The sequence below is a fragment of the Gopherus flavomarginatus genome, chromosome 3, assembly GCF_025201925.1.
Source record: "Gopherus flavomarginatus isolate rGopFla2 chromosome 3, rGopFla2.mat.asm, whole genome shotgun sequence".
Lineage (NCBI taxonomy): Eukaryota > Metazoa > Chordata > Testudines > Testudinidae > Gopherus > Gopherus flavomarginatus.
In genome coordinates this window covers 260,532,523-260,557,729 of record NC_066619.1, presented here as the reverse complement: position 1 = coordinate 260,557,729, position 25,207 = coordinate 260,532,523, and the positions used below count along the sequence as shown (strand labels likewise).

Genomic DNA, 25,207 nt, shown 5'->3' with positions numbered 1-25,207 from the left:
GCAACATTAAAACACAACGCACATTGTAAACCTTGATCTGAGTTAGGTGAGGTGAAGAATGTGATTATAATGGAGAAAAAGCCATTGAGAAATATTGAGCTGGATTCCAAGTGCTAATACATATTATGTATTGTTGGTCTACGCCAAAAAGTGACTGTAAAAGAGAGAAGTTGGAGGGAAATTGCCTGCAGTTGGAACTAGTCTACAATATATAGTTATAGTGGTATATCCACCTGTGTGGACACTCTTATTCTGGTGCAAGAGTGGCTTTTTTAAAATTTAGTTTGCGAGGGGAGGTGAATCTCACACTCTGAACCAAAAAAAAAAAAGCCCTCCCATGCCAGAATAACTGTGTCCACACAGAGGGTTATAGTGGTATAACTACCAAAACTGTATTGTAAAGTTAAACAGATATAAAGACAAGGCCTTTATTAACAACTCTACTGATGATGCATGAGTCAGAACAGAAGCCAGCTCATGTACCTATAGCAGTGTAGAACCAGAATTGCTAACAGGCCAAACAATAGTAAAAACTTATTTTAGTGATTAAAAGTAAGCAGACATGAGTATGCTCTGGGAGCAAGTAAGCTGAGGAAGAAGGAATCCTATTAAAATTTTTCTAACCATCTAAACTGGGCATTGGCAAGTAGGGGAGGAGTCTAGATCAGCAGTTCTCAAATTGTGGGCTGGGACCCCCAAGTGGATCACAACCTCAATTTAATGGGGTCGGCAAGCCTGGTGTTAGACTTGCTGGGGCCAAAGCCGAAGCCCGAGGGCATCAGCCCTGGGTGGCGGGGCTCGGGTTACAGACCCTGCACTTAGGGCTTAAGCCCTTGAGTTTTAGCCTTTCCCCCCGCCCCTCCCCACCCGGCTGGGCCGATGGGGCTTGGGTGGGCTCAGGCTTCAGTCCCCTCTCCTGGGGTCATGCAGTAATTTTTGTTGTCAGAAGTGGGTTGTGGTGCAATGAAGTTTGAGAACCTCTGTGTCTACGTACAGTAAGTGGCTGTGGCAATATCTAAGACCAACATTAGAGAAATGCCTCACATCGGAGTAATTGACTGTGCAAGGCACTGCAGAATTAGGCTTTTTATTAAATTCAACACTCTGATGGGATGATGTTCAACTCAATATCTCTGTCATACCCTGAGGATGGGATAACCACCCCGAATATGTGTCCAGTCAAGACCCTAGGCACTTATGGCATGACAGCTAGCTGTGGTGCATACCCATCCTGGCTAGTCTCAAATCACACCCCTTGAAGAGAGATTAAAATGACCTCTTTAAATTTAATCAGCAAATTAGATTAAATACAACCTGGAGAGCTGGGTTCTAATTTCCATGCCCAATCTATTATTCCACACTGCCTTCCAACAGTTCCAAACCTTTAAATTTTGGGTACTTCAAAGTTTGGTTGCTCAACCTGAGACCTCTATAGTCTGGTTTTCATAGGTGTTGAATACCTGTAGATCCACCTGAAGTAAATGGGAGCTGTAGATGCTCAGGACCTTGGACATCTAGCTCAAGTGGGCACCCAAAATTACAGTCCAGTTTAGAAAATGCAACCCTTATATTTTAGTTAATAGAGTTGCACTGAGAATATGAATGAAAAATAAGGCTTTAGGACACAGATCCACAGAGGTCTTTAGGCTCCTAACTTCCACTGAAATCAAAGGAGCCTAAAATACCTTTGAAGGTCTGGGACTAAGAACCTAGAACAGGACTACAATATGCTACGTCCTGAATTTCATATTTTGAAACAGAAAGATTCTGCCCTTTATAGCTGAAAAAAAATTACACTTAACGCTACCTTCATATTTTTAATCACTGAAAAATGTTTATTGCCTTATCTGTTATTATCTATTAGTTACAATATTTTAACCTACATTCCAATGCATCTTCTACTTCCTATCAAATAAGAGGTAGGTTAGTATTTTCCTGAAGTCCTGTTACAAGAAGAACTAGAGACAATATTAAATTGTGAGCTTCCACAGCCTCCATCCTAAACTTGATGAAATATACTTTAAAAATGAGACTTTGTAACTCTCAGCTGCTAGTTACTTTTTTTTTTGTTGTCCTCAAAGGAACTTGTTTTCCTCATAATGAATTGTTAGCCACCAGCCACTTCTCATATCTCTACATCATAGCACACAGAAGAGGAGGAGGATAAGATTACAGATTAAGTAATCTCTGAAGCACTAAAATTCAAGCAGAACTGCAAAAAACACAACAGGGCAGGACAGGAGATAACTGGGAGCCACTTTTACTGCCTGACAACAGAAACTAACACAATAAAAAACCTCTGCAATTCATAAGTTACACAAAACTGCAAAACATTATGCTGCTCTAACTAATCAGGATTTTTCTGATACCTTTTCTTTAATCTAGAAATTTCAGTTAATTTTTATTCTACTTCTCCATTTTATTATTGTAGACTGGGTAAATTAACATTTGTACAAAAGGCACAAAATACCTGCATGACTCAATGTCAATTAACTTTTTCACAAATTATTTACAAAGATTGTAAGAGTTCTTCTCTCCCCAGTTTCCGTGTCAATTTATGTAATCCCCACTGTTTGAAGCCCACTACTGTCAGGCTTTCCTGGCATAGCCATGGTTGTGAGGAAACTCAACACCACCCGCCCTTGCTGTGAGGAGGTCTTATCTGTACATGCTGTGTGGATCAGCTTCCTGAAACCATCAGCCTCTGGCAAAACAAACGCTACCTTCCAGGCCTCTCTGCAGGCATCGCTTTCTGTGTGCCTGGTCAGTGGTAGGCTCACACTCCAACCCCTGAGTCCGCCAAGCTTCCCTCTGGAGTTCTCAGCCTCTATCCCACTCACAGAACTCTTATTTCCACTATTTCTAAAGAAATAATACAGATTAGATTATAAAATTCAATTGAGAATCACAAGTTTACTTAACACACAGCACTTTATATGCAGATTCAAGTGATGGAGAGGCCTGTCTACACTTGAAATGCTACAAAGGTATAGCTGCAGTGCCATTATAGTGCTTCAGTGTAGACACGCCCTACAGAAACAGAAGGAGTTCTCCCATTGACGTAGTTAATCCACTTCCCCAAAACGCAGCAGCTAGGTTGACAGGAGAATTCTTCTGTTGACCAAACACTGTCTACGCTGGAGGTTAGGTCAGCTTAACCACATTGCTTAGGGGTATGGATTTTTCCTGGGCCAACTTTGCTTTTGAATGTAGACTTGGCCTCAGAGTAAGAATATTGGAAACAAATAGTTGCATATAAATCAAAACATTAACATGATTTCTAGAGCCTAAATGTAACTCACAAGGCATTCCTACAAGAGTGTTTTTTCAACCTGTGATCTGCGGACCCCTGGGGGTCAGCAGACTATGCCTAAGATTTCCAAAGGGGTCTGGACCTCCCTTTGAAAATGTTTAGGGGTCCACAAATGAAAAAAGGTAGCTTATCCCATGTCCTTCTCCCCAGTGTTTCCAACCAGTTTGGCTGAAATCCCTTCTCCTAAAATCAAGCCTGCTGGCAACTTGTCCTGAGACTGAAGGAATTCCTGAGAGCTCATCTGTACCCCAGATATAGTTTCAAAAGTTCATTACCTTACACTTAAACAGGCTAACTCCTGTTGTCTTTGTTTTTCTTGCCACTCCTAGTATCTACTGTAAACCATAAAATACTAAATTTTGCATGTGACCAGCCAGGGTGAGATAAGTGGCTCTTTCTCCCCCACCTGACGGGAATATGTGGATTACATTTTGGTGACCCTGTCTTAACTGTCTGTCCAGAGAACACAATCTTTAGTATATACACACAACTCTCCACTCATTTTCCATACATACATCTCTCAATGATTATGATGATCACTGTGACACAGGCTTTCATTAGAAACCTTACATGACATTGTTTGGTGGACTAGTTATACAGATATTAGACCCAGGGGATTCTTATAACCCTTATGCACCCCTTATGCCCTCCACCAGTAGGCATCAAGAGGTCCTTGGGTCACGTCCACTATATATAAAAATCCTGCATATCATTCTCCAAGTACAAACTGCTCATACTCGGCCATTTACTTCACATCACACCACAAGCAGCTTCCCTAGGATAAATCACTTTCATTGACATATATACACACACACACAAAAACCACACCTACTCAGTTCTTCTTCCCTACCATGCACACCAACACATACCCATTAAACTTCCAAAATATTGACATTTACCTGTATTTATTCCGATCCAGACTACTGTTTTTTATTGTATTACAGTAGTACCTTCTGGGCCACTGTGCTAAGGGCTATACCACTTAGTAGTGAAGAGACTGTTCCTGCCCTGAAACACTTACAGGCTTGACAAGGTGAAAAGATGAATGAAACAGACAGGTGGAGGAAGATGTGGGAGGACAAGATAACAGAAACTATGAAAAATAGTAAGTGACGTGTACAAGGAATTGACATTCTCTCATCTAGTCACCAGGGAGTTCATTCAGTCAAACTCGCACTCCTCTTTCACAACACTTTAACACCAATGCCCACATAGAGATTATCCTGCCATTCTGTATGATCTTGAATTTATGGGACAGGTTCTCTGTTCACATAAATCAGACAGGGAACAAGTGGGGGAGCTGAGAGCCACTACACCAAATTGTAAATTCTGTATATGATGGAAACTATTTCAAGCCAGGGAGTGTGGCAGCACCCACAGCATTGCTAGTTCCATCATCTATGAAATCAGGAGAACTGTTGAACTTTAATAGTTTCATTGGTATAAAACTGTAAGTGACAGGAGAATCAGGTATATGGGCTCCATATCGACTACCATGTTTAGCTTGTCTATACACGTTAAATGACAAATCCTTTCTCCAATTTGTTATAAGGGATTAGGGCTTGAGTGGCAAATCACTTGCAAACCACCACAGTACTGAACAGAATTTCAGAGACTCTTAAAATGCAGAAGTCAGAGAGCTGATAAGAAAAGGCAGAACTGGTAGCTTCTTAAAAAAAATTAACGTTATAGCTCCATGTCGCTAGCCTTCTGCCTCTTCACCTGAGGATTCCTTCAGGCTTAAAACAGTCTTTGGTATAATTTTTTTTTAATGAACTGTTTAAATGAAGGATTGGATGGTTCAGATAATTAATAGTGGAACAGAGGTCTTTGTGCCATTAGGTAACTGGTTTAAAAACTGCCTGGGTCAAAAGTCATTGATTTTTTTACCAGCTGAAATTATCCCTCAGAAACTACATGAGTCTATATGACTGCAGGATTTCTTGCACCTTCCTCTGAAGTATCTGCTGCTGGCCACTGTCAGAGATGGGATACTAGTGTAGATGGAGCCATGAATTTGATCCAATATGGCAAATTTCTATAATCTGTCCATTTCCTAAAGGACTGCTGTCTATTTTATTCAAACTACCATCCAAAGTGGCTCTGAATTCCAGGAGGACTGTTAAAAACAACTTAAGGGTTTCTAATTAGCAGCCATAGACTGAAAGGTCTGATTATGTACACTGGACTCCTCCCATCCCTGTAGTGATCCAGGTTGAGGCACCTCCAGGCAGGGCACCGAGGGGAAATTTGTATTGCTGTCTGTGGTGAATGCTACCTTAATTCACTCTCATATATTTTAAAAGGAGAAGAAATACAACCACCCTGTTCAATATTGACTGTGCCAGGCTTTACATGACAAAGGGCATGATTCTACTGCCATTTTTCACCTTCCCTGAATATGGCTGGGCTGCTGAGATTCAATCCTCTAGCTCTGAGGGGCCCCAGTTCAATCTGTGGTGTGAGCCAAGATGGCAGCCAGCATTAGTGGTCTCATGTCTGGGATTCATGCTGCTGTGAACCTCAAATGATGAGGACAAGATTAAATACTACTTCTGGACTGAGAAATGTAGTACACCAGTCACATTGCATTATGTCCCATTCTGTGCCCGATCCACAGAAGATGTGAAAGTTGTAACAGATGCACATCCTCAGTGAATGAGGCACAGAAGAGGACATGTAACAGAGTGACCAGTGGGTTACACTTGTTAACCTTTCATGAATGTAGCTGGGCCTAATTTTCCAGTGATATTCTAAAAATCATGCGTCTGACGAAGTGGATATTCACCCACGAAAGCTCATGCTCCAATACACCTGTTAGTCTTTAAGGTGCCACGGGACTCATTGTTGCTTTTTACAGATCCAGACTAACATGGCTACCCCTCTGATTCTAAAAATCAAATGACAAAGGGGACTTGTTTGCTCCAATCTAGTTAATGAAAAGCTATTTTTTACTCTTTCACCCTTCTTTGTAATGTATATTTGCTTTTAGGAAAATGTGAAATTTTAATTGAACAACAAACTAATTATTTGACTCTTTCCTCACCTCTTGAACTGAGCCTCTCACTTGTTCATGCATTGGTGATGCATGCCATCTCTGTCTTCGCATTGTAAAGGAGTGTGCAGATATCATGCAATGGCAAAATGGAAATGAAGGGCCTGATTGTGCCTGGCTATAGCACAGCCGCGCAGGAGAATAAGCTCCCTCATTCCTCTAGGCAGCCTTGCTGTACCTCACTTCCAGGCATGATGGGTGGAGAGTGGGCTGTGCATGGCATCTGCAAGACAGTGGAGCGTGGGCAAGAGGAGCCTTGATTCTGGCTTTCTAATGTGCCGGCCAAAGCATCTGAGATTCCAGATACTGCATACATTACTCTTCCCTTGGAGCAAGGGGTGCAGGAGAGGGAGAGGAGAGGAAACAGAGAAGAGACTGTGATTCTCTGAGACATAATTTCTTCCCTGGAATTCTCCTTTCCCTTTGTTTCATGCCCCAGGTAATAGACATTATTAATAACCACTATTCCTTGTACACTCAGTCTTGTGGAAATCAGGGTAGCTCTGTTTGACTCCAGTGAAGGTACATTGGTTTACACCAGCTGAGGATCAAGCCTGTTCTTAATGTATTTAGAGAGTACAGTAAATTCCTTTTCATTCACAGCCTATGCCTCTTATGTAGTGTACTTTCTGATGTCATCCTTTAATACAATCAATAGCAGCTATGCCTAGGAGACAGAGGGGGACCATTAGTTGATGTTGATGCATTAGCTGATCACATTTGATGGACAAGGATAAAAGACTGCTTATTGTAAAAACAGATGTGATTTTAGTTTCCTGAATGTAAATTCCTGGTAGATATCAGTCAATTTGCTAACCACTGAAGAACTTGCTTTAGTTTTATATGACTGGCAGTCTCTACTCAGGACAGGCCCGGGAGTGGAATAGCAGGTACAGTATAGAACAGGTGTCAGCAACCTATCAGAAATGGTGTGCTGAGTCTTCATTTATTCACTCTAATTTAAGGTTTTGCGTGCTAGTAATACATTTTAATGTTTTTAGAAGGTCTCTTTCTATAAGTCTATAATATATAACTAAACTAATGTTGTATGTAAAGTAAATAAGGTTTTTAAAATGTTTAAGAAGCTTCATTTAAAATTAAATTAAAATGCAGAACCCCCTGGACCGGTGGCCAGGACATGGGCAGTGTGACTGCCACTGAAAATCAGCTCGCGTGCCGTAGCAGCTTATGGCTAAGTGAGAAGAAGCTTACACACAGTTTTCTATCAACCTGTAAATAGTAGAAACATTTAATTCACCTAAATATTTTTAATGGAAAACAAAACTTAGCCAAAAGCAGGATTTTAAACTGGTCTTAAAATGTCAGTAAAGCAGAGTATCCAGTAACGGAATACAACTTCCATAAGCATTGTGTTCGGGGGAAATATCTCTGATGCTAAGGTCATCAAATCAAATGATGAAGGTTAATGACTCCTTTACAAAGCATATGTATCACATGTAATACTAGTAGACATTTTGACTTACTCTTCTTAAATTAAAAAATTACCTGAAGAAAGCATATACTGAGATTCACAAACACAACCCTCCAAATCAGTTTTTTCCACTTTTCTGAATAAGTAGTTTGTTCCTCAGATATACTTTTCCTAGAACTGTTACACAAACCTACTCCAGCACACGTTTATACTCTACTAAGTAAAACACCACTAGTCGGCTTTTTCAAACTTTATCAGAACTTGATAGATTAAAAATGCACATGGCAATGAAAAAACTCTTATAAAGTGGAACAAATGCACAATCCTATAATTAGCATGTACTGAGATGCTCATGCAACCAGGTGTGATATAGACTAGAGATATCCATGACACACCAGACCGGTCACAATTAATCAAAACAGAGCCTGTTAGACTACAGCTAATCACTTTCAGCTCAATCAAAGGTCATTGCTTTTGCTACAATTAGATAGCATTAGTCTTACACACATAACACCAAGATGACAAAGCATGAAAACTTCATCAGTAGCAACAATTTCCAATTAGCAAGACCAATACTAAATATTACAAATTAAAATCCTCATTTAAAAGTGTCAGTGAACCAACACTGTCAAGAAATTAACTCAGTACCTAGCGCTCTATAAATAAATCAAGAAGCCTCATACACTTCCCTTGTCTCTCTTGCTTTTCCTCTATGGCTGGGGTCACCCTAGCACCTTGTCTGGGAAAAGTATTAGGACCTGAGATGTGTTTTCCCTTTCCTGCCTTATATCTGACACCAGTGCCTTCCTGCTGTAACCCTTGTTTGCTGGTGTGATTGCAGGGTTCCCTGGTTGATGGGTTAACCACTTGGCTATACTCTTAGCTGAATACTGTAAGTCGAAAGAAGGGTAGCAGGCACTATAGGTGGCAGGCTGTTGTAGCAAGTTGGTTTACCACGGCATGAGCAGTTGTCTCATTTGATGGACTATGCAAACAGGATCCAAACCAAGGTAAGCTGGCAGGGTAGACATGTATTTAAAATGTTTCCTAGTTCTAATTACCCCTGGGAGATTGTGTAGGCAAACTTTTCTAGTGGAAGCATAAAGGTGTGTGATCATGTAGAGAGGGAAAATTCTGCAAGTCTACATAGGAAAGTTGTCCCTTATATTACCAACAGCTGACTTGTGGTCAGAGAATAAGTCATGAGCGGTGTTCATCTAGAGTGCTAGGAACCCCACATCTATCACAGAGTAGGAGGAGACCCAATTCATTTTCATTTGTGACAGCCACATCTCCCAAAGTAAAAGACTAAATCTCAAGCCCATTAGTGCACTAACCTAGCCTCTCGGAAGCTGAAGAATAACAAATGAATGATAAATCTCTGAAGTTTCTATGTCGGAGATCTAGTCCTGCTTTGTAACTGGAATGGATTTTCAGACTTTTCGCAGCCACTAGCACAAATCAATAGATCACCTGATGGAGCTCTGCAATGGCCTCAGTGCTCTGGCAGTCATCCTCTTCTTCCAGATCATGCAGTGTCTGTCTCTGCTTCTCTAACATTTCATGGCAGGCCTAAGATCAACAGAAATAAAATAGGAAAGAAACCTTGTGAAAATATATCTTTTTTAAATAGCTGAAACCATTGTCAGCGTGAAAGCTACTGACTGACAAATAAATCAAGGGTGCTTTTTTGGTAGCATCAGGCATCTAAGCTAGTAAAAGCTAGTAGGGAAATAACTCAGCATACTGTCCTAGCTGAGTGGTTGGAGAAATCACAGATATGACCGAAATAATACTGGCTATGTACTCACAAAGGGGCATTATTAAGATCACCCAGGCAACCTTAATTTGTGCATTTCCTAAGTCCCAAGTGCTTTACAACCATAACATTATTTTAACAATTTTTATATGAAATAATATCCATAGTGCAGGAAAAGGGTTAATGATAATTAGCATCTTACATTGTTTGCTTGCCTGCATACAGATAAAGCACTTTGCTGTAAAAGTTATGGCCCAATCCTGAACCTACTGAAGTCAATGGGAGACAGATCTCTTAATTGGACTGCATTATATGATACATGCCTCTTTTGGGGCAGCTTTTCCCCCCAGCTCTGGGTCCCTCGGCACTGGATTGACAGACAGTACTCTGGAGGACAGGCATCATCAGCCAGGAGCCCTAGGGTCCTGATCCCTTCTCCAGTCCTCTTCCCCCCAGGGAGCAGAGAGAGGCCAGAGAAGTGGGGAGCTGCCCAAGAGCTAATAGGAGACTTCAGATGGAGGTAGGTTGTGGAGGGAGTGGAGAATGGAGCCAATACCATTTTCATAAGAGCAGATGACGAAGCAGAGCTGGCTATGAGCTACTGCACTTTCTGATCTTCCTCTGTGTCCCTCTTGCGAACATGGTGTCAGCTCCGCTTTCTTATCCCTCCCTGCTGTACACTGGGCAGGTCCCCCTTTCTCTGATCCCTGGGGGGTGGAGTGGCGACAAAAGATTAAGGGGTTCAAAGCTGGAGCAGGAGGTGCAGCTGAGAGTCCCTGGTCCTACAGAGGGCAGGGACATGCAGTAGCAAGGTAGGGAGGGCCCAGCCAGCAGTGACTGTGGGGGAGGCAGGGGCAGCACTGCAGGGGTGTGTGTGTGTGTGGGGGGGCTGCAGTAATTAAATTTTGGGGTCCAAATGGCCAAGATGTGAAATACCTGGGTTTAAGGGTGTTCTCACTGTGTGAATCAAATGAACTATCTTCACAATCTGCAATAGCCCTCTTCTTCCTGCCCCTCCCCCAGCCACATAGCAAAGCTGGTTTATTTGATTCACTCAGCAAGAACCTCCTGAAAACTAGGGACTAGGTTTTATACCTAAATATCTTTATGATCTGCAAATCATGGTGCAACATAAAACAAAACCCAGGGCAGCACATATTTCAATCATATGTCACTTGTTGGCCAGTCTAGAGGCGGGAGAGGGATGAGGGAGCTCTTTCACTCACTTAATTAGGAACAGCCAACCTCTAAGGATTTCTGATATCACATGAACTATGTAACCATAGTTGGAGCATGGAAGGCAGCAGCCAGGGCAAGGGTGCTGCTCCATGACTAGGCACTACTGCAATATAAATAGTAACACTACACAGCATGACAGTGGGGTTAAAGAGAATACTGGGCCAAGGATATTAGGGCAAACAGCTATTCTTGCCAAAATGCAAACCAACCTTCCCCTCTCAAGATACCATGGCAACTTTACTGTCTGCACAGAGTACATAAGAGAATCTGGTTCTATATTGTAATTCATACATCCCTTGGGGCAGAGCTCAGCTGGTCATGTAATCTTAACTTTGGCGTTTCCTAACCCGAGTGCTTAACTGCAACCTTCACATTTTGTACCCTAGTTTTTGCTGAAACAGAGTGTATCACTCCAAATGCAGTGCTATACCAGCAGTTGGAAATGTACCTAAAAGGGACTCTATCTTTAAGACAGGGGAAAAAAAAGTGATCCGGGCAACTACAGGCCTGATAGTTTGACATCTGTAGTATGCAAGGTCTTGGAAATTTTTCTGAAAGAGAAAGTAGTTAAGAACATTGAGATCAATGGTAATTGGGACAAAATACAACATGGTTTTACAAAAGGTAGATCGTGCCAAACTAACTTGATCTCCTTCTTTGAGAAAGTAACAGATTTTTTTAGACAAAGGAAACACAGTGGATCTAATTTACCTCTATTTCAGTAAAGCATTTGATATGGTTCCACATGGGGATTAATTAACTAAATTGGAAAAGATGGGAATCAATATGGAAATTGAAAGGTGGATAAAGACCTGGTGAACTGTCAGGCTGGAGGGAGGTTACTAGTGGAGTTCCTCAGGGATCAGTTTTGGGACTAATCTTATTTAATCTTTTTATTACTGACCTTGGCACAAAAAGTGGGAATGTGCTAATAAAGTTTGCGGATGACACGAAACTGGGAGGTATTGCCAATACAGAGAAGGACCGGGATATCATACAGGAAGATCTGGATGACCTTGTAAACTGGAGTAATAGTAACAGGATGAAATTTAATAGTGAAAAGTGCAAGGTCATGCATTTAGGGATTAATAACAAGAATTACTGTTATAAGATAGGGACGCATCAGTTGGAAGTAACAGAGGAGGAGAAGGACCTCAGAGTATTGGTTGATCACAGGATGACTATGAGCCACCAATGTGATATAGCCGTGAAAAAAGATAATGTGGTCTTGGGATGCATCAGGTGAGGTATTTCCAGTAGAGATAAAGAGGTGTTAGTACCATTATACAAGGCACTGGTGAGACCTCATCTGGAATATCGTGTGCAGTTCTCGTCTCTCATGTTTAAGCAGGATGAATTCAAACTGAAACAGGTACAGAGAAGGGCTACTAGGATGATCCGAGGAATGGAAAACCTGTCTTATGAAATGAGACTCAAAGAGCTTGGCTTATTTAGCCTAACCAAAAGAAGGCTGAGGGGAGAGATGATTGCCCTCTGTAAATATATCAGAGGAATAAATACCAGGCAGGGGGAAGAATTATTTAAGCTCAGTACCAACATGGACACAAGAACAAATGGATATAAACTGATCATCAGGAAGTTTAGACTTAAAATTAGATGAAGTTTTCTAACCATCAGAGGAATGAAGTTCTGGAACAGCCTTCCAAGTGTAGTAGAGAGGGCAAAAGACATATTTGGCTTCAAGACTAATCTTGATAAGTTTATGGAGGAGATGGTATAATGGAATAGCCTAATTTTGGCCATAATTGGTCTTTGACTGTTAGCGGTAAATATGCCCAATGGCTTTGTGATGGGATATTAGATAGGATGGGATCTGAGTTACTAGAGAGAATTCTTTCCTGGGTGTCTGGCTGGTGAGTCTTGCCCACATGCTCAGGGTTTAGCTGATCCCCATATTTGGGGTTGGAAAGGAATTTTCCTCCAGGGCAGATTGGCAGAGGCCCTGGGGGGGTTTCGCCTTCCTCTGCAGAGTGGGGCATGGGTCATTTGCTGGAAGATTCTCTGCATCCTGAAGTCTTTAAACCATGATTTGAGGACTTCAACGGCTCAGAGACAGGTTTGATAGGGGAGTGGGTGGGTGAGATTCTGTGGCCTGCATTGTGCAGGAGGTCAGACTAGATGATCATAGTGGTTCCTTCTGACCTTGAAGTCTATGATTCTATGATACAAGGACTCAAACTTGCCATATCTAGGTCATTGTTTTGCATCAAACACAGGTCAGTACTGACTGAAAATCCTTACTATCAGACTTGTGTTCAGAGGCCTACATGAATTTCATAACTTTCCTTTCCTATGTGCCCATTGCAAAATCCATCATCTTAATTGGCACCTGCTTACAATTTCAGTAGAAAAGTCAGGGCCTGAGTATGCTGCTACCTTGCCAGTACCTATTCTCTGAAGAAAGAAAAATAATAGAAGGCAGGGAAGTAGCAGCAACTGGTTGTCAGAACACTGGGCTCATGTCAAGGAGTCAGTCAAGTTTCTCCACCTGCTGAGGTACCCATGGTCAGATTTAGAACTTCTTAAGGTTGCTGCAAGGAGGTGCAAATTCCACCCCATTCCTGCACCTGTGGTGATGAATTATGCCCATCCACTGTAGGCATTAGATCTTGTGAGTTTGGCAGAACTTGATATTTATTATTTTTATAATTTTGATAAATAATAATCATGTTTATTTTTAAGCATTTTAAAATTTGTACCTATTTAACTGTTCAGTTGCACCCAATTATGGGTTTTACGTATTTATTTTAAATGATTTAAATGTTCATAGTTTGGGGAAATGATGGGGGTGTTCCAGACAATGTGGGAGTATATTATTTAATTACATGGATGCTGCAATTCAAAAAATTGAAGCTTTATAAGGGTTAAAACACAAATTGTCAACATTCCATGTCAAAATATACACAGTAAATATCCTTAAATCAAACTCTACGTTCTCAAGCAGCATTTTTCTTATCTGTAAACTTCATTCTGTCAGTTTGTGTGTGTACAGTGAAATTGACATTTACTGAGATTTACCGAAAAAAATCAAATCCTTCCAAGCCTACCTATATTAAACTTAAAGTGAAGGCATATATTTTTAAAAAATCAGGCATAATCATAATTCTGGCTGGCTCGTTCAGAAGATTGGTAATGTAGTAGTGAGGGACTGCTTACATTATGGACCAGATTTTTAAAGGTATTTAGGGGACTAAAGATGCTGATAGGTGCCTAATGGGATTTTCTAAAGCACCTAAGTAGGTTAGGTGTTTAACTCTTGAATCTAATGGGAATTAGGCACCTAATCTGCTTAGGTACTTTTGAAAATCACTTAGCATCTATTTGCATTGTTAGGTTCCTAAATACCTTTAAAAATCTGAGAGACCAGATTGGTGAGGTAATATCTTTTATTGGACCAACTTCTGTTGCTGAAGGACACACTCTTTCAGGCTTAGAAAGAGTTCTTCATGGCTGGGAAAGGTATTCAGAGTGTCACAGCTAAAAACAAAGTGGAACAGACTGCTTATCATAAGTAAGGCTAAGATACTGTCACACATATTTTTAGTAAAAGTCACAGACAGGTCATGAGCAATAAAAAAAAAATTCACAGAAGCCCATGATCTATCCGTGACTTTTACTAAAAATATGCATGACAAAATGGGGAACTGCAGGGTGCCCACACCACCAGTGGCTCCAAGCTCGGGGCACCCCAGCCACCTGCAGTGGCTCTGGCTTAGAGCTCCAGGGCACCTCCACCAGCTGCAGTGCTCCGTGCTCCGAGGCACCTCTGCCACCCACAGGGCTGGGAGCTGAGGGGCACCCCTGCAGTCTGGGAGCTGCAGGGCACCCATGCTGCCCTCAGCGGCAGGGAGCTCCCAGGGGCTCTGCTGCCTGCGGTGGCTGGGAGCTAATGGGCACCCCTACTACCCTTTGCAGCAGGGAGCTCAGGCCCCGCAGTTCCCAGCCATCAGGATGGCAGGGACCCAACAGCTCCCATGTGCCGAGGTCTCAACTCACGGAGATCTCTGGAAGCCACGGATTCTGTGACTTCCCTGACCTCTATGACAAAGCAGTAGCCATCATCATAAGGAATTAACATGATGCAAGAGACCATTCAAGGTGATGTGGGCAGTTAACACCTCTGCAATTGTAGGACAAAGGAGAGTCAGTGAGTTATAGATTGTTGTAGTGAGCCATAAATCCAGTGTCTTTATTGAGTCTAGGATTTTATTGTCTAATGAAGTTATGAATGTCAAGTCTCAGGCTTCTCTTTCAAAGGTGTTGGTTGTGCAGGTTTCCTCTGAAGATGAGGACTGAGAAGTCAGATATTCAGTGATTGTTTTGTGAACTGTTTGCCCACGAGGGATAGGGTGTTTGCCTTTTATCATTTTCCTGTGAGTTCATTTGAGAGCATAGTGATCGCCTGGCTTCTTCACCCCATAGTTATGGGGGCCTTTAGTGCACTGGATAAGGTACCCCACCACATGTTGTGATAGGCATATGTAGGACCCACGGATTTTGAAAGGTGTGTTATGGGCGGTGTTGATCATTGTAGCAGTGGAGATATGTCTGCAGGTTTTGCATCTGTTATAGCGGAGTTTGGTGCTGCTTTGAGTTGATGAGTCCTGGTCTATGGCTAGCTTGCTTCTAATGATGAGCTTGTAGGGGAGGGGGTTGTTTGAAATCCAGAAAATGGGGTTTAGAAAAGAGCAGGGGTTGTAATTGTTACATGATACCCTGTATGGGCTCTAGTGAGGGGCAGTAGGTGATAATTAGGGGTGTGTGGTCTGAGGCTTTTTATTCTCTACTGAAGCAGGTTCTCTTGGGGTATTTGGGTGGCTCGTTCCTGATGTGATCCACATTTCAGATGGAGTGTCCTTGTTTGGTGAAAGCAGTTTTAAGTGTGTTAAGGTGTGTGTATCCCAGAATTTCTCTTTGGAGAATATTCTGCGGTATCTAAGTGCATCCAACACCATCTATTATAAAGAACTCAAAGAAGACCTCACAGCACAATTAACCCAAGAATTTAAGGATATCCTCAAATCCTTCCCCAAACAACTACAAGAGAAACTCTACCACCTCATCCCTTAGGATCCCACCCCAGGGACCTTCAATGTGCTCCCCAAGATACATAAACAAGAGAACCCAGGCAAACACATCTTATCTGGCTACTGTACTCTTTCTGAAGAAACATCAGGACTCACAGAAACCTCACCAAACAAAGGCCGATTTTCCTCCAGGACAAACTGACTTCTTTCAGAAACTCCACAACATTAGCAACCTCCCTTGCCATCATGGATGCCACCTCCCTATAAACCAATGTCCTTCACAATGATGGCATCGCTATCTACCTCAAACATCTACAAGACAATGGACAACTTTCAGCTATGCACCCCAAACACCTCACCAAACTGATCCATTTCATCCTTACCCATAACCATTTTGCATTTAACAACAAACACTTTGTCCAAACCATAGGAACAGCCATGGGTACTAGGATGGTTCCCCAAAATGCCAACCACTTCATGAGCTACTTTGAGGAAGAATTTCTGGACAAATGCACCACAAAACTGAGATAGACTCATAGACTCTAGGACTGGAAGGGACCTCGAGAGGTCATCGAGTCCAGTCCCCTGCCCTCATGGCAGGACCAAATACTGTCTAGACCATCCATGATAGACATTTATCTAACCTACTCTTAAATATCTCCAGAGATGGAGATTCCACAACTTCCCTAGGCAATCTATTCCAGTGTTTAACTACCCTGACAGTTAGGAACTTTTTCCTAATGTCCAATCTAAATCTCCCTTGCTGCAGTTTAAGCCCATTGTTTCTTGTTCTATCATTGGAGGCTAAGGTGAACAAGTTTTCTCCCTCCTCCTGATGACACCCTTTTAGATACCTGAAAACTGCTATCATGTTCCCTCTCAGTCTTCTCTTTTCCAAACTAAACAAACCCAATTCCTTCAGCCTTCCTTCATAGGTCATGTTCTCAAGACCTTTAATCATTCTTGTTGCTCTTCTCTGGACCCTCTCCAATTTCTCCACATCTTTCTTGAAATGCGGTGCCCAGAACTGGACACAATACTCCAGTTGAGGCCTAACCAGCGCAGAGTAAAGCGGAAGAATGACTTCTCGTGTCTTGTTTACAACACACCTGTTAATGCATCCCAGAATCACGTTTGCTTTTTTTTGCAACAGTATCACACTGTTGACTCATATTAAGCTTGTGGTCCACTATGACCCCTAGATCTCTTTCTGCCATACTCCTTCCTAGACAGTCTCTTCCCATTCGGTATGTGTGAAACTGATTGTTCCTTCCTAAGTGGAGCACTTTGCATTTATCTTTATTGAACTTCATCCTGTTTACCTCAGACCATTTCTCCAACTTGTCCAGATCATTTTGAATTTTGACCCTGTCCTCCAAAGCAGTTGCAATCCCTCCCAGTTTGGTATCGTCCGCAAACTTAATAAGCGTACTTTCTATGCCAACATCTAAATCGTTGATGAAGATATTGAACAGAACCGGTCCCAAAACAGAACCCTGTGGAACCCCACTTGTTATACCTTTCCAGCAGGATTGGGAGCCATTAACAACTACTCTCTGAGTACGGTTATCCAGCCAGTTATGCATCCACCTTATAGTAGCCCCATCTAAATTGTACTTTCCTAGCTTATCTATAAGAATATCATGAGAGACTGTATCAAATGCCTTACTAAAGTCTAGGTATATCACATCCACCGCTTCTCCCTTATCTGAGATACATCAATAGTATTTTCATCCTCTGGACAGATGACCTAAACTTCCTCATAGATTTCCACCACAACTTAATAAATCAACACTCATCCATCAAACTCTCTCTAGAACACTCCCACACCAGTATCAACTGAACACCACAATCAGTTTCAACAATGGAACTGTACAGACAACTCTATACAAGAAACCCCTGGATCTCCACACTTACCTTCACAGATCCAGCAACCACCCCAAACACACAAAGAAATCTTATCTACAGCAAGGCACTCCTCTTGTTTAAAAATTTGTTCCATGTTATATTTAGTTGTGACCCTCTTCCCCACACCTGAAGAAGAGTTGTGTGTAAGCTTGGAAACATGACTCTTTCACCAGCAGAAGTTGGTCCAATAAAAAATATATATTACCTTGCCTTCCTTCCTCTCTAATATCCTGGGATCAACATGGCTACAACCTCACTGTAAACAACATTTAAAAAAAAAATGGCTATAAGTCCCAAAGAGGCCTTAGTGTTTGTAACAAAAATGGCCTAAGACTTTTGCCTCTCAGTTACTGGCTGAAATTCAGCCCATTAGCAAAGGACTGAAAGGCATCAGTACAGTACAGTATAGCTGAAAACTGGCCTACACAATGTAAACTAGTGATTTATGTACCTATTTTAAAGCAGGCAGGTGTCAACAAAAAAGTCTTTAGCAAAGAAGAAAGGATTAAAGCAGCATAGTCTGAATTACTGTCTCACTCCAAAAAAGATAATCACTCCAGAACTGGGTTGAGAAAGATCAGTGGGTCATTGAAGAGATGTTTAGTCTACCAGCCTGTATACAAAGCTGTTCTGTGAACTGATAACTTCATTTTTTAGTATTTTCAGTCTGTTCACCTTTCGTGGACATTATATGGAATGTAAAAAGAAGCACAAATCTCAGGTAGTGCTGATGATAGCAGCTCACATACTGAGTCATAGTATCATTACAGTCAAAAGACAGAAGACAGATGAGCAGACAGAAGAATTCATATGAAACTGGAACATAGCTTCCTGCAAAGAGCTCAAACCCCAACTAATGTTAAACCAGAGAAGTTACTAGTTAATTTTCAAGACATGCTGTAGATAGAGCAGCATATGCACTACATGGATTTACTTGGACGTTTAAGATTCCAGACAAGGTTCTTGGTTTTTTTTACAGAAGTACTGACTTCGGACTTATCACAGGCCACAGGACTTCCCTGAATCAATTCTTGCTTCAAATCCAATAGCTGTGGTTGTATTAAAGCATATCTTTTAGGAAAACCTCCAATCTGTATTTAAAAATTTCCACTGATGGAGAATCCACCACGTCTGTTGAGTTGTTCTGCTGGTTAATTACCCTCGCTGTTAAAAATTTGCATCTTATTTCTAGTCTGAATTTGTCTAGCTTCAACTTCTAGCAAATGGATCTTATACCTTAGTCTGCTAGAGTGAAGAGCCCTTTATTAAATTTCAATCCCCGTGTAGGTACTTATAGACTGTAATCAAGTCACCTCTTAACCTTCTGTTTGATAAACTAAATAGATTGTTTCATAAGTTTCTCACTATAGGGCAGGGGTCGGCAGAAGTGGTGTGCCGAGTCTTCATTTATTCACTCTAATTTAAGGTTTCGCGTGCCGGTAATACATTTTAATGGTTTTCAGAAGGTCTCTCTCTATAAGTCTATATTATATAACTAAACTAATGTTGTATTGTAAAATGAACAAGGTTTTCAAAATGTTTAAGAAGCTTCATTTAAAATAAAATTAAAACATTGATCTTACACCGCTGGCCCGCTCAACCCACTGCTGGTCTGAGGTTCTGTTCACTTAGGCTGGCAGTGGGCTGAGTGGGGCCTGCGGGTGGTACAGGGCTCAGGTAGGGGTCTGGGGTGTGTGTGTGGGGGGGTGCAGGGCTCAGGGCAGAGGGCTGGGTGTGGGTATGTGTGTGGGGGGTCAGGGCAGAGGACTGGGTGACTGCCCCCGCCAGAACCTCCAACCCCCGACTCCTTGTCCCGACTACCTCCTCCTGGGACCCTATCCCCTATCTAAGCCTCCCTGCCCCTTGTCCCCTGACTGCCCCCCTAGGACCCTACTGCCTACCTGTCCCCTGACTGCCCCAACCCTTATCCACACCCCCGCACCAAGACAGAATCCCCTGGATTCCCATGCCTATCTAACCGCCCCCCGCCCCGACAGGACCCCCAGAACTCTGGATCCATACAACGACCCCCTGCTCCCTGCCTGCCCCAACCCCTTTCGACACCCCTGCCTCCTGACACCCCCCCCCCAGAACTCCCAAACTCATCCAACCCTCTCAGCTCCTTGTCCCCTGACCACCCCCTCCAGAGACCCCCCCCACCTGACTGCCTCCCAGGACCCTCCTTGCTCCCTGTCCCCTGACTGCCCTGACCACTATCCACCCCCACCCCCTAACAGACTCCGGGATTCCCATGCCCCATCCAACCCCCCCGATCCCTGACTGCCCCCTCCAGAGACCCCCATCCCTAATCACTCCCCCCGGGATCCCACCCCCCGCATCCAACCCCCCCGCTCCCTGTCCCCTGACTGCCTCCACTCTGGCCCCATACCCCTTACCATGAGGCTCCCAGCTCATCCGGAGCCCTGCCGCCCTGCACGCAGCACTGCTCCGCCCCGCCCCTCGAAGCGCTGCGCGCAGGGCAGCAGGGCTCTGGATGAGCGGGGAGCGTCTTTCGCTCCCCATGGAGCCAAATGCTGCCCCATGGGAGCACATAGCCCCGGCCCCTAGAGCACTGCGCGCGCGGCGGCAGTGCTCCAGGGGAAGGCGGGGGAGGGGCCGGCGGCTTGCTGCGCTCGGCCCGGTGCTCCAGCCTGGGAGCGCGGACCCTGTGGCTTGCCGTGTCAGCAGGATTTTTAATGGCACGCTGGAGTCCAGGCAGGCCCCGCGTGCCATTAATAATTGGCTCACGTGCCATAGGTTGCTGACCCCTGCTATAGGGCATGTTTTCCAATCCTTTAATCATTCCCATGGCTCTCCTCTCAACTCTTTCCAATTTTTCAACATCCTTCTTGAAGTGTGGACACAAACTTAGAGGGAAATAAACATTCACCATCTGTGTGACAGCTTAGGCAGATCTGAACTTGAAACCATTTGAACACAAAGCATGAAAATTTCTACTAAGCTACTGCATAGCATTAACAATAATCCATTATTTGGTTGTTGATAAAGTCATACCCACGGAAGGGGGTTCATTTGTTCTTCCACAGAGCATTCGGACTTTATCTTAGAGCAGCGGAGAGAGTTACCTGCTCACAAGGACCCAATTTACTATGGGGGCAGAAGGGTGAGAGCATCTCATGGCTCAGTTATATTTCATGGAGGAATTTCTTAACAACTTAAAAATCAAAGTTTTATATCCTGTGTTGCAATACAAAAGCTGAAAAAAATGGCAAACAGCTATAATTCCCTCCCATCCTGCAATAAATGTATCATTGATTGCAAATGTTACTATGCAATTTATTGGTTAGATGTCCAAGTTATTTATAAGACTATGGTATGTAAAAATGAATGCATTTTCTTTCCATATCTGAATTGTCTTGCCTTTAAGAAATTTTGTATCAAGACTTTCTTCTGCAATTTCAGTTAATATGCTTTGAGTGTCTATCAAGAGGTCCATTAAACAGGAGTACAAACAAACATTAAAGTGTCCAGTGGATAGCAAACTGCATAATAAAATTAACTGTTTATATTTGATCAAGACAAAGCGCCTAAAAGAGATAAAATGCCACTTCAGAGTACACATTTGTCTTAAATGGCTAGAAGCCTGCTCCTACACTGATTTTTTTTTTCCTATGCATTATGGAGAGTGTTCTTTTACCAAACTTCATCAAGGAAGCATTGCAGACGAAGTATAGTAATTGCATTATCTAACTTACACAATGTAATTACAAAGCTCAGACTGCAATAAGAAGTTGTAGCATTGAGATGAGCAAAATTTGTCAGCTTGTAATGGGAAAAAAGTTTTCTCTAACCATCTAGCTGAGTTTTTACATTTTAAACTGTTTATTAAAATTCATGGAACAATCTAATATTGTGAAGAGGTACCTTAGTAAGCAGACCTGCTGCCCCTAAATCATTTCTTTCCCTGATAGTTGAGGATGAATTTTAAAATAACGTAAGTCTATAGTTTTCAGCAATTACAGAAGTCCTGTCACTTTCAGCATTTAGGGTTTCATCATTCTGATAACATCACTGTTAACTATGCCAGTTTTGCTGTAAGATTACATAATTATTGATCAAAATGCCATGTCTTAAACCAAAGTATCCCTGCACAACCACTAACATTAATGCAAAGCAACGTCCCCTGACAAGTGCTGTGTTGCCAAAATTATTAACAGGGGACCCCCCCTCAATTATTCCCTCATGTGACATTATTCACCCCTACTTCACAAACTTCCAGCATAGATTTTATGGCCAGAAGGCACCATTAGATCATCTACTCTGATTTCCTGGATAACACAGGCCACAGAATTTCACTTAGTTACCCTTCTGGGACAAAAAAACATGTGAGGCACTAAAACATATCTTCCAGAAAGGCATCTCATCTTTACTGAATCTAGTGGTGAACTGACTATTACTTAGGGAATAGATTCTTGAGAATGGCAGCTCTTTCCTGACTGGTGTCAGTCTGCCCTAGATGGTCAGAGGGGGGGCAAGAGGAGGAGTGTTTTGGGGCAGGCCTACCTATCCCCAACTCTGCCCTGTAGACACATCAAATGAGGACACAAGCTGACAGTTCTGGTGGACTGAGAGCACTTCATAGAACGTTACAATGGTCCTAAAACAAACCATATAGTCAATATAAATCTTTACACAGTCACCTTCAGAAACTCATCAAGTTCCCCTATTTTCTGAGTTTTTCTGAGTAGATCCCCTTGTTCATCCTTCTGAGCTTGTTTGATCTCTCTTATCTTCCTTGTACGACATGCCAGGAGTTTCACTATTAGGTCTTTACCTTGTTGGACACATTCTGGAATATAAAACGTAAATGATTAGGTGTTACAAAGCTATAATTTTGGGAAACTAAGTGTGTGAACTTTCATTTCTGGTTCAAAAATGGATACATCAAAAAAAAAGCCTGCGTTCAAGTTTGATTTTTATTTCTGGAATAAATATATTCTATTGTAGGGGCAGCAGCACTGTCCAGTGCATAGGGCACCAGACTGGCTGCTAGGACTTCAGGGTTCTATTCCTGGCTGTGCCTCTGACTTGCTGCATGATCTTGGACAAGTCACTTACGCCAAAGCTTTCAGTATCCACTGATATTATTTTATTTTATTTTTATTTTTTTAGTGTGTGGGGGTTGCCAGCTTGAGGCATTTGAGGCCTAACTTTCAGACACTCCATGGCTCCAGATGAGTTTTCCCTGCAGATCCAGACATCTGCTATCCAAACCTCTCTCACCTCTGTCTTTTCATCTGGTATTCACCTAACCCCCTCAAAAGAACACTAACCTTTTTTTCCTATAGATACCTCAGTAACTCACTACTTCCCCAAGTAAACTGTGCAGCTAAAGATGAATACAGAAAATGAATGTTACATTGTGGCAGCACTTCTGCCACCATATCAAGGTGTTTTAATTATGGCCTGGTCTACACTACGCATTTAAACCGATTTTAGTAGCGTTAAACCGATTTAACCCTGCACCCGTCCACACGAGGCCCTTTATATTGATATAAAGGGCTCTTAAAACCAGTTTCTGTACTCCTCCCCGACGAGAGGAGTAGCGCTGAAATCAGTATTCCCATGTCGGATTAGGGTTAGTGTGGCCGCAAATCGATGGCATTGGCCTCCGGGCGGTATCCCACAGTGCACCACTGTGACCGCTCTGGAAAGCAATCCGAACTCGGATGCACTGGCCAGGTAGACAGGAAAAGCCCCGCGAACTTTTGAATTTCATTACCTGTTTGGGCAGCGTGGAGCGCTCACCAGCACAGGTGACCACTCAGAGCTCATCAGCACAGGTAACAATGCAGTCTCCTGAGAATCGAAAAAGAGCTCCAGCATGGACTGCATGGGAGTTACTGGATCTGATTGCTATATGGGGAGAGGATTCCGTGCTAAGAGAACTCCATTCCAAAAGACGAAATGAAAAAAACATTTGAAAAAATTTCCAAGGCCATGATGGAGAAAGGCCACACCAGGGACTCAGTGTAGTGCCATGTGAAAGTTAAGGAGCTCAGACAAGCCTACCAGCAAACCAAAGAAGCAAATGGAAGGTCCGGGGAAGGGCTGAAAACATGCCGCTTCTACGCTGAGCTGCATGCAATTCTAGAGGGCTCCGCCACCACTACCCCACCCATCCGTGGATTCCGAGGTGGGAGTGGTAATCTCCCATGGCTGAGGATTCTGTGGACGGGGAAGATGAGGAGGAGGAAGAGGAGGATGAGCTTGCAGAGAGCACACAGCACTCCGTTCTCCCCAACAGCCAGGAGCTTTTTCTCACCCAGACGGAATTACCCTCCCAGCCCTCCCAAGCTGCTAGCCCAGACAATGAAGCCATGGCAGTGACCTCTGGTGAGTGTACCTTTGTAAATATGAAACATGGTTTAAAAGCAAGCGTTTTTTAATGATTAATTTGCCCTGAGGACTTGGGATGCATTCGCGGCCAATACAGTTATTGGAAAAATCTGTTAACATGTCTGGGGATGGAGCGAAAACCCTCCAGGGACATCTCCATGAAGCTCTCCTGGAGGTACTCCAAAAGCCTTTGCAGAAAGTTTCTGGGCAGGGCAGCCTTATTCCATCCTCCATGGTAGGACACTTGACCACGCCATGCATATAGCAAGTAATCTGGTATGACAAAGCCTAGCTGCGTATGGTCCCGGTGATTGCTGGCATTAAGCAACATCCGTTCTTTATCTTGCTGTGTTATCCTTAGGAGAGTGATTTCGTTCATGGTAACCTGGTTGAAATTCAGGAATTTAATTAAGGAGACAGAGATGGCCATTCCTACTGGGCTGTTCGCCTGTTGCTTAAAAGAAATTCTTCCTTGCAGGTAGCCAAGCGGGAGGGGAGGGTTAGCGCTGAACTTTTTTGCGTTTGGCTAGCAGGGATCTTCACTGCTACTAGCCACGCGGTGGGGGGGGGGAAAGGGGGTGTTTAGCAGTGATCTTCCATGATACCTGCCATGTGGTGGGGGGAGGGGTAAAGCGATCATCCCAGAGAATTGTATGGGGGGTGGTTTCTGCTGCTGCATGTTAATAGGAAAGAAGCAGCACTGAATGGGATTTGCTTGGTATTTGGGAAAGAAGGGCACTGTGTATATGAAGGCTGCAGAAGCCAAAAGATAATGGCTTACCATGGACGCACGCAAACTGAATTCTGCTGCCTGGAGCTGTGTCTGTGAGATCTCTAACACAAGAGCCGCAGGCACTCAATATTAAGATGCAAAATGCGATCTTGTAGTGAAATCACATGTGCTATGTAAGGTGAATAGTGTTGTTCACTGTGAAAGAGTATAAGCATTGTTCTGTAAAATATATCTTTTTAAATACTTCTCTCCCTTTTTTCCCCTCCCTCATGCAGCTGCAAATTTTTCAAGCCTCCCTACTCCATCCCGAAGGCTATCTCGGATAAGGCGGCAGGAAAAAAAAGACGTGAGACAAAATGT

The 25,207-nt window shown here is 42.9% G+C and overlaps 1 protein-coding gene across 2 annotated transcripts in view; it reads right to left on the bottom strand.

Annotated features, from left to right (window-relative positions):
* EVC (EvC ciliary complex subunit 1) overlaps nt 1-25,207 on the bottom strand; it is a 94,627-nt gene that overhangs the window by 34,694 nt on the left and 34,726 nt on the right. For both annotated transcript variants that reach the window (XM_050947454.1, XM_050947455.1), the window contains 2 exons: nt 22,416-22,564; nt 9,274-9,372 (listed from right to left, as the gene is read on the bottom strand). In XM_050947454.1, the coding sequence (XP_050803411.1) occupies nt 9,274-9,372; nt 22,416-22,564 (248 nt within the window). The remainder of the gene's footprint in view (nt 1-9,273; nt 9,373-22,415; nt 22,565-25,207) is intronic.